We start from the raw sequence: 12,687 nt of genomic DNA, 5'->3' as shown, positions 1-12,687 counted from the left end.
TCGGCTCTGGTCGTTTGCAAGGATGCAAAAGGATTCCAGAAAGCAAGGTTTCTGCTAGGAAATGAAACGGGAACGGCAGCAGCGCGTCGATTGCGCAATGTAAAGGGGGGCTTTGCGCGGGCTGCAGAGGAAGCCCTTGCTCGGGCTGTTAACGAGTAACGGGAGCGTTAATGAGTAACGCAGCGGGCCGGCAGCGGCCCGGCGCCCGGCGGGGGCTGGGGGAGCGGGCGCTGTTCCTGGCTCTGCAGCGGGCCGGCGGGGGTCCCGGGGAGGAGGCGCAGCCGTCCCGCGTCTCCGCTTCGCTCTCTGTAAAATGGGGACACGCAGCCGGCGGCGTGAAAAGCGTCGAGCTCAGCCTTTTGAAAGTGCTGGAGGATTTTCGCTCTGGCACTCAATGTGTGGTGAAGCTCCCCGCCGCAGCTCTAGGAATCACCAAAAGCTGGGAAGCCGTCACGCTTAGGTTCATGTAAGAAAGCGGTGAATTTCATTTTATATTTTGCCGCTTCTAAACACGCACATTTTATTAGGAAAGATTGGAAATACACCCCTCGACCCGAGCGTCCTTAGACTTCCAGGGTGTTTGCAATCTAAGGCAGGCTTAGGGTGCACGTTTTTCAAATAAGCCTTGAAAGCAGTTTAAACCTCAGCCTCGTGGGCTGTTGGAGATCCACCCCTAACTGTCCTGCAGCTTTCTTAAATATGCCAACAACTACTGCCACGCATGAGGGGCAGGTGAGTCTCCAGTCTGAACGGCTGCTCTTCAGCCCAAGGCAGGCAGCCCTGCAGTCCCTGGGAAGGGAGCGTTGTCAGAGCCTTGTGTCGATTACTGAGAAATTGTAAAAATAATATTAAAAAAAAATCTAAAGTACCTCCACTTCAGAGAAATCTGGGCTCAGGGTTTTGACTGGAGCATCATCTCTTCCTTTAAAAGCTCTGACCAAATTATTGAGCTGATAAGCGATTCCCCTTGGTTTCACATGTGCTGGCATGAATTATCCTTGAGTGCTGCATATTAGGGTTGTTTTGTACTAAAAGGTGTTAAACACTTGTAATAAATATTTTTCCTTATTTCCCCTAGGACACAGTTCCATCTCTGGTTGGTGAAGCATAAAAAAGAGCTGTCATGCCCAGTTTTAATAGGCAATAGGATTTCAAGCCCCCAGAGTTGTTTCACAGTCTGGCAGTGGCCATAATGAAACTGGCCACTGTTGCCACAAGACTTTTTCCTCTCATGCGTTCTCCCCTGTTACCTCCCACAGCTGCTTGACTGGCAGGTCTCTTGCAAACTGCAAACATATTTACATTGGAGCCGGTAGTATTTCTTTAGCTATCTGTGCCATCTTTCTCTCTTTTTTTTTTTCTTTCCTTTGCCTAGCTAGAGCCTCAACCTTAAGTCTAATTTTAAAGAATAAAATTAAACTGTGCATGCAATTAACTGCCTTTGAGTACGAACAGCAGTTCATTTTCATGTGTTTTGTTGTGAAGCAAATAGCTTGTTTGTTTGTTTGTTTTTTCACACTGATTCCCAAATAAATGGGAAAGTACCACTATTCACTTGCCTAGGATTTATTCATGAAAATGCAATCACAGCCTCCCAGACTCTGGGCAGAGCGAGGTGGGGGGGTCCTTTCTCTGCACGAGCGTCGGTGTCTCACTCCGCTCTGCAGCTCTGGAAAGAGCCAGGCTAACCTAAGCCAAAAAGAATGCATTTGAGTGTCTAAAAAAAATTGAATATGTAAATAAAATATACCTCTTTCACCCCTTTGAGGTACATGTATGCTAGTGATACTAATAAGCTGTACACAAAAATGAGCGTTGTAGCAAGTGATGGATTTTCTGCATCCACCAATCGATCAGGCTTTAATAGGCAGCTTCTCCAAGTGCCCCTGCCCCCTGAAAAGCTGGGAGAACAGGCAGGCCTTGCGATACGCCCGGAGGCTCACACACTCGGACCACGCAGGGAAGGAACCCTCCCACCCCCCCACCGTTTTTTATCTAGCAGTTCTGCCACCACCATGGGAGCGCGCCATCCCCGTTCAACAATAAGCTTTAGCAAAGATTTAATTTATTTTCCGTATTGTGTTCTTAAAATAAACACGGTGCCATATTTTAAAACTGAATTAGTCTGTTTGGGGAAACACTGTAACCCATTGCAAAGAGTGATGGACTTGTTTGCCGTAATTTCCTAAAAGCAGTCAGTCGTATCTGCAACTCACCCGGCAGTTCCCTTTCCCGCCTAACAAAGAGGGAAGACTGGATCAGAAGGGATCATCTCCATAGAAATTGTGTTGGCACAACCTAGACTGGGCATAAATAAGGGTACAGACCAAGAAAACGAGAGCAATTAACTCTTTCAGGCTCTCAACTCACAAAATGCAGTCTTCTACGTTCGGCTTCTCAGTAATGTGGTGTGTAAAAGACCCCAGTTCCTAGTGATGGTCTCAGTGACACAGAATTGCTCTATTTGCCTTGGTCAGGGACAATTCATGTCTTCCTTATGAATTTTAAGCTAGAACGTAGTATCTTCCTTATTGTAAAAATTCCAGGTATTAGGGGAACTGAGGATTTCCAAGGACAGATGGCCAGATCTGCAGAATTTGGATTGTTTCAGGGTGCTTGAAGCCTGGGAAAGTTGATTTGGCCCTCTGCAATGACAGGGACTTCTTGCCAAGTTCCAGTCTAGCTCTCAACTCCTGCAGTATTCTGAGATGCCAATAGCTAGGATTTCTTATTTAGAGATCTGTATGCTTTCCACTGCAGGGTAAAATGGCAAATGGTGTCTTGTATTTCATAGAACTAGCATATTTGAGAGAAAAACTGATCAGGGGACAGAGTGAGCTGGCAATTACCCATGCAGCTCGTACCCTTTGGTCCGTTAATGGGCACCTGAGGATGATCTCCCTCTCCTTCATCCAGTTAAGTCCTGATAGCTAACACAAAAATGAGCCCTCCCATGTAATCTGTAGCTGCCTTAGTAAGCCTTTGCTAGGATGTGCTTAACCAGCTGCCTGGTTTTAGTCTCCTCACCCTCTCTTTGGCTTCTCTCTGACAAGGAAAGCATTTTCATGGTTTCCCAGCAGCTCCCTCCTGGGATGCCTGTGCTTGCTGTGAACCAAGATTGGCAGAGGACCTCCTCAAGGCTGGAGGCTTTCTGGAGCGGATAAGCCAGGGACCTTGACACACTCCTCATTTCAGACACTGCAGTCTGCCCTGCTCACCATGCCACGGTCTTAGCAGCCTCCCAAATACATGGACGATTAGTAAGTGCTGTGGGGCAGCCAGTTCCTTAAGAAAGGACCTGAATGTCAGGTATTTTGACCTGAAAATGCTTCTAGTATGTTGATTTGGTAATGTGGATAGATGTGAACTAGGAGAGGCAATTTGTTTGCAGTAAAACCAGAGAAGATCTTACACCTAAATGACTATTAGTTACGTAGATGCCACTTCATGACCTTCCACAGACCTCCTTTACACCTGGTGGTGATGTGGCGAGCAAATGCAACTCCAGTTGTATAAAAAGACATGGAGTTTCAGTTGCTGTTGCAGATATGAAGTATTTATTTGGTTGTTACCATGTAGCTACAGCTGGATTCAGGCTCCAGCTCAGCTCTACAGTGTCTTGAGGCTGAATCAGAGAAGATTATAAAAATAAATGACCTCAGATGAAAACATATTTTTAACATGCTCCTTCAAAATCAGAAAATTCTTGCACGATTTTGTGATCCAAATAAGCTACCATCTTACTGCCGTCTGCACCAATTCTAAGCCAAAAAGAGACCGTTCATATCTGAAACGCAGACAATAATGTAAATCAGAGGTTCACTCAACCTCAAAACGTTAAGGTACATACAAAACAGCAGAAATAGCAAAGGACTAGAGACAAACAGTGAAGAAATGAGACTTGCATTTTGAGGAAATGTATAGGAACAGATTAGTTATATATAATGCTAATGATTATACAGCTTGAAAAGGAAGTGATCCAAGAAGGAGTGATAGATTGTAATAAAAAGAACAGAGAATGGTATCTGGACGCTACCATTAACAACGGCAAATTGATAACAGGAACACATCAAAACGAGCATTATTCTACATCCACCTGACTTGTGGAACTCCCTGTTGCAGGACACCAGCATGGCAGGTATATCCAGGAAATGATTAAATAAAATGATAAATAAATATGATAAATAAAAAGTACTTCCTAGCTCACGTTGGCTACATTTAATTTAAAGGGCTGTCTATGCCTCAGACATAACAGGTCTCTTCCAGGGAGTTATTCCTTGTCTGATAGACTATTGCAAAATAACATTCATTATCTTAACCGGTGCTGGAGGTAGGACACCGGATTAGATAAATCATTATATCCATTTTGCAAGAGGGCTGGCAGTTTCATTAATAAATAATTCGAACTAAGGGGAAAAGAAAACCTTCAGAGGACTACAGTGTTAGGCACAGCCTGGCCGCAGCAGAGAGCTTCAGTGGTTCACCTCTTGATATGGGGCAACATAAACTTTGGGAAATAAATATAAACAATGGCAATGAGCTTGTAATTTATATTTTATTTTGCACAAGCTTGCATATATACTGCACATACATTCAGTTTAGAGAAGATGGAAGGCACACAAGGCAATTGAACTACTGTATCCTTTAAGTGGTACAAAGCAAAAAGGTAAAAGTCTGGAGAGTATACAAAAGCTTTAAACACACAAAATAAAATCCACCCCCCCAAACATTTTTCCTGTGTTTATCTTAAATTTAGTAGCTGCCAAGCTAGAATTGTAACTTTTTTCAATCAATTGTCTACTGCACCTTTTTTTCCAAACGGACAGGGGAGTCTTATTGTTTTATCTTGTCATCAATTAATATTACAGTACATCCTTGGTAATACAAAATTGTACACCTTCATCAAATAAATTAGGATAAATTAAACCAATAAATTATGCAAAGTCTTCAGAACAATAGACAACAACAAAAAAAATCCACAGTTGAAATTGCCTCTAGCTAAAAAATAAAATAAAAAAAAAATCAAAAATTGACTTTATCAGTTCAGTTATTGTACTATCTTCAAATTAAAGGGTCTTTATTACAAAAAAAGAGCTTAATAATGCTATTTACAACATATTGCTAAATAATATAAAGGCAGTGTTTTGTCACTTTTGTAACTATATACATATGAGTAATGGCTGGGACAATATCAGTTTAAACCTTAACCTTTGACTCTTCTGGGCAGCATTAAAACCAACCTAAAGAGGCTTTTGTTTTTTTCCTTCTTTTTTAGTTTCTGACTCTTACACGTTATATGGTAATGAGATGGTTATTGTGGTTGTCTAATATCTCACTCGAGTGGTACAATTAATGCAGAAAGGATGGATTTTAGAGAAAAATGTAAGCTCGCTGTTTCTTCTAGATTTGTTTCTACATATCCCAGTATACTTGTGCATTCGGAAGGTGGCTGCTTCGGGAGAGAGGTGACTGTGGCTCAGATGAAAAGACTGAATAAAGTCATAGTGCCACCACCTTTCATACACTAAAAAGGATATTCCTAAGAAGATACAAAGGTTAAATACCAGTTTTCATCCCAGCTCTAAATATGAGCATTTTTAGCTTCAGTTTATAGATGGTTTACAACCAACAGTTCTACAGAAAACAGAATTGCATTTCCTTCAACAGAACATTTAAGTGCAATACAGTAACTGCTTACTCATATAAACCAGTTACATTCCTTAAGGGGAGCTTTTTGAAAACAATGCGTATTGGAATTTTCAAACACATAGTTGGTACCAGAAGGAAACATTTGCACTATTAACACCAATGATTGCTATATAATACACATGGCAAATATAGTTTTTGCTTTCACTTCTCATGTACAGTGCTCATTTTGGGGGTTTTGTAAACCACTTTCCATTTTTAATATATATATATATATCTTTCTGTATATATATATATGTATAATCTTTCAATGCTGCTGGTGAAAATCCTATCTTTAAAGCCACAAAATCTTCACCTTTATTTCTTAATTAATATTAACCTGTGGAAAAAAACATTTTTCTATTAACCGACTTCATATACATAGAAAAAAATTCTGCAATTTTACAGAAACTGTATTACCCATTCCCTTGACATCTGATGAAAGAGACTTAACTTTTAAAAGTAGAGAGCTGGATTTTCAAGAATGCTTTCAACTATCTATACAGTTACTGTAGTGTTTCTTATAAATTCAACAGATGTTTTCAGAATGTAGTTATTAAAATCTTACATCTTTATGCAAGAACAGCCATAAGGTTGAATATTTACATTGCTTTATAAAAGTTCCCCTCGATTTTCAATGTTCACCCACATACCTGGTACAGTAACAAAGATTCTGCAAACTGAAAACACTTTAATTAAATAATACTCAGAGGCACAAAGCAAACCTCAGGAATACATGGGTGAACACTTCCTTAAATAATTACTACATTCTAACATCTTCCACGTGTTTACCATTAAATGTGAAACGTTCCCATTAAACGACCAGAGATACAGTAAGAATTAAATGTTTTGTAGTTTCAAATAGAACATTCTTTTCACAAAACATAACAAATGTCTAAAATAGGTTCTTAATCTAGATAGGAAAAAGGTAAGCTTTTCACTTCATACGCATATTTTGTGTGTGTGTGTTTCTGTGTATATATACATACATACACCCACACATTTTGTCTTTGTGTGCGTGACTACATATGTATATGTATATGCACATGTCACGTATGAAATATTGCTTCTATACTACTTTTCATCAGGCTAAGAAAACACAAGATTTGCACCACAGTTACAAAAAATTGGCTTCTACAAGAATTTTCAAAACTTGAATGCTGCTCAAACAATTGAGAAAAAATAATTTGCATTATCAAACTGTTCTAAAAATTCTCTTCTTCAAAAACGTATTCTCCTGCTTTGTTTTTTTATTTTTTTTTAATTTTTAAAAAGACACAAAATATGCATAGCTATCAACATTATGTCAAACAGCCGGGAAAAAAAAAATCAGTGTTTATTGCAGCTGTAGTAATTGAAAAATAAAGTTTAAAAGATGAAAACTGTAAGCCACAGAAGGCACAAGAACAATTGTACTTGTGGGGGAAAAACTGGTATTTTGAAGGATTTTTTTTTATCCTTCCGCTGGTGCATTTAAGGTCTAGGCACAGACTATAACCTCAAGTTTATATGCAGAAATAAATCTGAATTAGCAGTAAATGAATGGTAACATGGGGTTTCTATATGGATTTTGAAATTCTTTCCCTACGTAAACTTTTCATTACAATAAAAGTAGCCTCCTGCCTTTTAGCCATTTTTAGTGAAATAATATTGAGATCATTTGAAAGAAACTGCTTTCTACTTAAAATTTAGTAGGAGCTATGCCATGTATTTATAATTTTAGGTATACTGGGAGGCACAAAGGCAATATGGCTATAAAATGCAGAAAAATCACATCACTGAAATGATCAAATTATCATTTATTCCTTTTTCAGATGAAGGAGTTTTTTATTTTGCTTTTAAGATGAAATTTCTACTCTTAATTCCTATGCCTCATTTACTATTGAGATTATGCTACTTATAAATAAATAAATAAATGCAACAACATCAAGTGTTGAGTACACAATTTCACTTATTTAGATTATGTGAATCACATTGCAGCCAAATAATAATAATAATAATAACAACAATAATAATAATAATAATAAACATAATAAAAGTAACGGTAAAATCACAGATTGAGATGGTAGCTAGTAGTATGTCCACATAGTATGACTAAAGTATGGCTTTGCTTTCTTATGTCCGAGGTGACAATGCAGTGTTATATTCTGTATCTGATGGTATGCCAATGATGAACTTACTGTATTAAAACTTGAGCATTTTATGCCACTTCTTCCCATAAATCAAAAAAGTGCATGAACACAATTTTCATCCTTTCTTACTCAGAATTCACTGGAGTTACATCTTTATGAAGTGTACTGTTTACCAAATCATGCACACACACACACACACACACAAAAAAAAAAAAAAAGAAATAAAGACAAGAAAACAAAAGAAAATGAAAGAAAGTGGAAGAAAAGAAAGAAAAAGACACATCCTGTCTACTGTAAGGATACGTACAGTATTAGGTACTCTCAGGGAGCCTAAGATCAAGAAGATTTGTTTTGCTTTTAATGCATAGTGAAAATGTTGGCACTTCATCCCATGCTATTGTCTGCATTGCCTATACTCCACAGATACTGCCAGTGCTTGAAAAGAATGACAGGGAATCGTAGGATTGTGCTGTTTAATTTGAAGTCAGCAGGTTTTTAAGGCTTTCTGCTAACAATAATTGCTTTCATACATTTCTGTCTTTCAGCAGTATTTGTAAATGAAGTGAAATTGCAATGATCAGGTCAGCTCTTTAGTCACATGGGTAAACTTTCACTCTCCAAAGTCAAAATGTAATTTTAAAATAAAGAAATAAGATACCAATATCCTCAATGGTCTAAATATAATTCGCAGCTAATTAGGAACTTCCTCTAGATTCAGATTGAATTATGTAGGGGAAAATACTATTGACGATAACAATAAATTCTTACTGCATCCGTACAAAAGACGACAGAGAAAATGACAAATACAGAGTGCCATAGCATATTCAACCTTCCCCCACACTTCTGGAGACGATACCTTTCTGAAAACGTGAGAAAAGGAGAGCCACTGAAGAAAGCATGAGAACTAGCAGCTAGCTTTCTTTCCGTCTGCTGACATAGCGTGGTATAGCATTCAGGCGAACCCAGATCCATCATGGACTTTACACTGTAGCTCAGATTTTGGTCAAGACTAGCTCCAGCTTCAGAAGACAAGTGCAGCGCGTTGCTCAAATAGATTTTTTTTTTTTAAAGCTGCACTTACTGTAATTTTAAAAATCCAATTTGGCTATCTGAACCCTGCATAGCCAGGAGGACACTGCAATTTTTGTATATGCGTGATTAGATTTTTATGAAAATGTAATTGTTATTCTTCTGATGAGGAAAAGACTAATTATATTTTACAGCTACAAACAAGGTGGTTTTTTTTTTCCTTTGCCTCAGCACTGTGAGGTGAAGACGCTTTCTTCTACTATATCTAAGATCATTCAAAAAGTGCTTTTCAGGACAGATGTCGAATACAGACAGAAAACTTTGTATACTGGAAAGGGGATTTTTGGGGGCAGAGTGCACTAAGAAAAGAACAAACTTAGGGACTAATGCCACTTAAAGTAAGACTGAGACATGGCAATATAGGACGCTGAAGGTTTCATTTTTACTCTATGGAGAGTGAAATGCTTCCGCTTTAATAAGCTGACCATATTCCAAAGTTAGTGTGGTCGATACAATATTGTGCATGAATTACTGGCCTCACCCTGCAAGAACGGTATTTGATTTGTGCAAATGTCCCTTGCTGCAATTTAGAGAAACAACAACCTGGCATGTTGATTACTGGTGCAGGGTATTTATTGTTTCTGTAAGGAAAGCATGAAGAATAGGGTTTGCTTTTTTGGGTATCACTCCTTGGAGTGAGTACCTAAAATAGATGTTGTAGTTTTTTGAAGTGTAAAACAAAATCTAGTTATTGGTTAAAAAGTATATAAAATAAAAAAAAAAAGCTCGAAGCTTATGAAGTGACTCCACAGAGTTCAGACCTTTAGCAGTATAAACATAATATAAACTTCATTGTCTGTAGTATTGTGCCATGACATTAGTCTCACTAAGACAAAATGCCACTTTGCAGCAAGCAATAAATCTGACAAAGCATTTTTAAACATAATGCCCTAACTTGCTAAGACAGGCTTTTACACACTTCCAAACTCTTCTCCCTGAAAATTAACCCCGTTGATTCTCCAAATGTTAAGGGTCTCGGGCAAAAGTAAACCGAAGGCTGAAGTAAAATAACCATCCCCTTGGAACCAAACGAAAACTTAAATCCAGGAGGGATTACAGTCTAATTTCATATACATATATATATGTATGCGATACACATATATATGAAATTAAAATAGAGACACACGTGACTTGGGCATCAGAAGGGGACTGCTACTTTCATACATTCATAAATAGCTGCTGAACTCTCTACTCATGAAGAAGCTCTTGTAGGCAGTTTGGGGATTTGAAAATCTCGGGAACCTCACTGTCCAGCTTACAGATGACCTTGTATATGGCCTTCTTCCAGGAAGGATCAACATCTTTGCCTGCGATAATGGCATTGAAAAACTCCCGTAACGTGATCTGAGCCACTTCCAGGAATCTCTCTGGAACCTGCTGATACAAGGAGACAATGGCATTAATACAGTTTTCAATTTCAAGTCTCTGGTTCTTCAAAGGAAACTGAGCTAAGTTCTTTCTTTCAGAAAGGGGCTTACATAGCACCTGCATTTTCTAAATGTGGCAGCCTTCTATTCTCTTATGCAAAGCTGTTATATATAGTACTATAGCAATAACTTTTATAACATGTGTTGGAGATCTTTGTAAAGTCTACTGACAGAATGTAGGTAACAAAATGTTACTGTCTGAGTTTGGAGAGTGGGGGATTTATAGGATATAATTAGCTGGAGGGGAAACAAACACAATTGTCTTTAAGGAGAGAAATCTCTGCTTGATATTTTACCCGTGCATTTACGGCTATGTTCTCCTCTCCGTGTGGGAACTAATAAGAAAGTTATGCATGCATAGAAAACCCTCCGTACCTCTGCGCTTAACTTTGGTCACAACCAGTGCTGAAAGCTATCAAAGAAATAGGGTATCTCTGAATGTTGTTTGTAGTTTAAAAACAAGCAAGCAAGCAAGCCTTCAGCTAACGGCTTGCTTCTGTGGCTGCTGTGCACAAGACCTCCATAAGATGGCTTTCTCAGGAGACGTTATGGTCTTCCCTTCTTTTTCAGAAGCCTACAAATCAAAACCCAACCTCTTCAATAGGCACATTGGGCTCCAAGTGGCTACTGAGCTGGGATGCATCAAACTCATCCGGGTTTTCTAAATGTCACTGTCACTTCATAGGTGACCCAAACGGCCAGCTAGCAGGGGCATGCCACTCTCAGAAGCCCCTGAACAATGGGTGAATGTTAAAAAACACAGTTACCTCCAAACTTTGGTAGTTCATCCTAAATAGTTGTCTCAGGCAACAGCACCACCTTCTTACCCTCTGCCTTAAATGATTCGAAAGCAATCACTATAATGAACCGTAGGTCAGTTGCAAGGTTGAGGTCATCTCCATAAAGGTATCATTTTCCATTTTTATTACGGAAATATGGCTTCACAGCTCTAGAACTGCTAATACACGACCGGCCAGTAGCCAGCATGCTTATAATAGCAAGTATTCCCTCACTGCTATTCTTTGCCCACTCGGCAAGAGGAGTTCTCCGACCTGCGGTAGAGGCTACTTCAACCATTCCTGTGGCCAACAGACACCCGGACAGATCTCACTCATTTACTGAATGCATGTCACATTGCCAAATCAAGGCCAGCACCTTATCCTCTACTTCAGGCTTTTGTTCTTCTCCCTTTAGAAGCCACTTTCAGAAAACCTGTCTGGAAACGTGCGTGTTTAACCTGATATGCTAGAGCTCTGGAGCCTCACTCACCTATCACCATTGGGGAAACACTAGCAGTTTGCTAGCCACGTTTTGGCATCAGATAAGCATGAGATCAGCTCCCCATGACACCAGCTGACAAACTCTGCTTCCAGAAGCCCCGCAGCCTGCAGAAGTCCTATGTCTACTTCTGAGAGTGAACCCCACGTTTTTCTCTGCTCCCAAAGACAGGCTGCTTTCTGTGGAAATTTTTCATTCAATGGGCCGCACACATTTTTACAGATGTTCTATTCCAGCAATAATTATGAGGGAAGAAAATAACTATTATGTTTCACTTATTCCAGCTCAGAGAAATAACTTAAAACTTCACATAACCACTCTGCTGCTTGGGCACTTGGTAATACGTCTACAAAAGATAGCATGCTTGTCTCATTCTTGCATTGCTATAAAAAATGATACACTTTTCTGTTCAGGCAGTTCAAATAACTGCTCATGTGCTGTTGTTCATCACCCCTGGTGTTTCTGGGCGCTAACCAAGGGGAAGGAGTTGTTGACTACATGATACTAGAAAGCAAGAAATGTAGTAGATAACCAACTTTTTGGTGTACACAGTGATGTTAGCTCCTGAGGGCAAAACCTGTTGTTTTTTGCCTTTGTGCTCGGGAAAAAGAGTTCACACCTTTCAATTTTGGTGCCCCCTCCAGAGGACGAACATTAGATGCCTTTCTTCCCTTCCAAGTCGCTGGAGATGGGAGGGAGGCAATTACAAGCACCTACATGAGAAGCATAAAGTCCAAATCCAAAAAGTCCTACCTCTCCCTACGTTGTAACACCCATGACAACTTCAAGTATGGAAGTGACAACCTGAGTTTTAAATTGAGCCTTTGCCGTTCAATTTCTACCTGTGCATATGAAAGTCTTCCAGGCAGGGGATGCTGCTTTTCCATGGAGTAGGCTGCATGAAACCCCTGAGCCACTAGCTTCCAGGCCTCCCACCCCCGTAAAGACACACAGGCTTTTCTTTTAGCCTAGGACCTAGCTTTTAAGGTCCAACTTCATTGCACCTGAGTCACATCTGCAGGGCCGGGCCCCTTTGAACCTGGTACAACAGGCTGCAGAGAGCAGCCCACAAACAT

The 12,687-nt window shown here is 39.6% G+C and overlaps 1 protein-coding gene across 2 annotated transcripts in view; it reads right to left on the bottom strand.

The window, feature by feature from the left end:
• Positions 1 to 4,588: 4,588 nt before the first annotated feature.
• The window catches only part of PROX1 (prospero homeobox 1), a 49,797-nt gene continuing 41,698 nt past the window's right edge, over positions 4,589 to 12,687 (bottom strand). Inside the window, exon 5 of one of the 2 annotated variants that reach the window (XM_072856925.1) lies at positions 4,589 to 10,283. In XM_072856925.1, the coding sequence (XP_072713026.1) occupies positions 10,095 to 10,283 (189 nt within the window). In that variant the 3' untranslated portion in view covers positions 4,589 to 10,094. The remainder of the gene's footprint in view (positions 10,284 to 12,687) is intronic. The other variant, XM_072856926.1, reaches the window with a different exon arrangement.

The sequence above is a fragment of the Ciconia boyciana genome, chromosome 3, assembly GCF_034638445.1.
Source record: "Ciconia boyciana chromosome 3, ASM3463844v1, whole genome shotgun sequence".
NCBI lineage: Eukaryota > Metazoa > Chordata > Aves > Ciconiiformes > Ciconiidae > Ciconia > Ciconia boyciana.
This window is presented reverse-complemented; position numbering and strand designations above follow the sequence as displayed.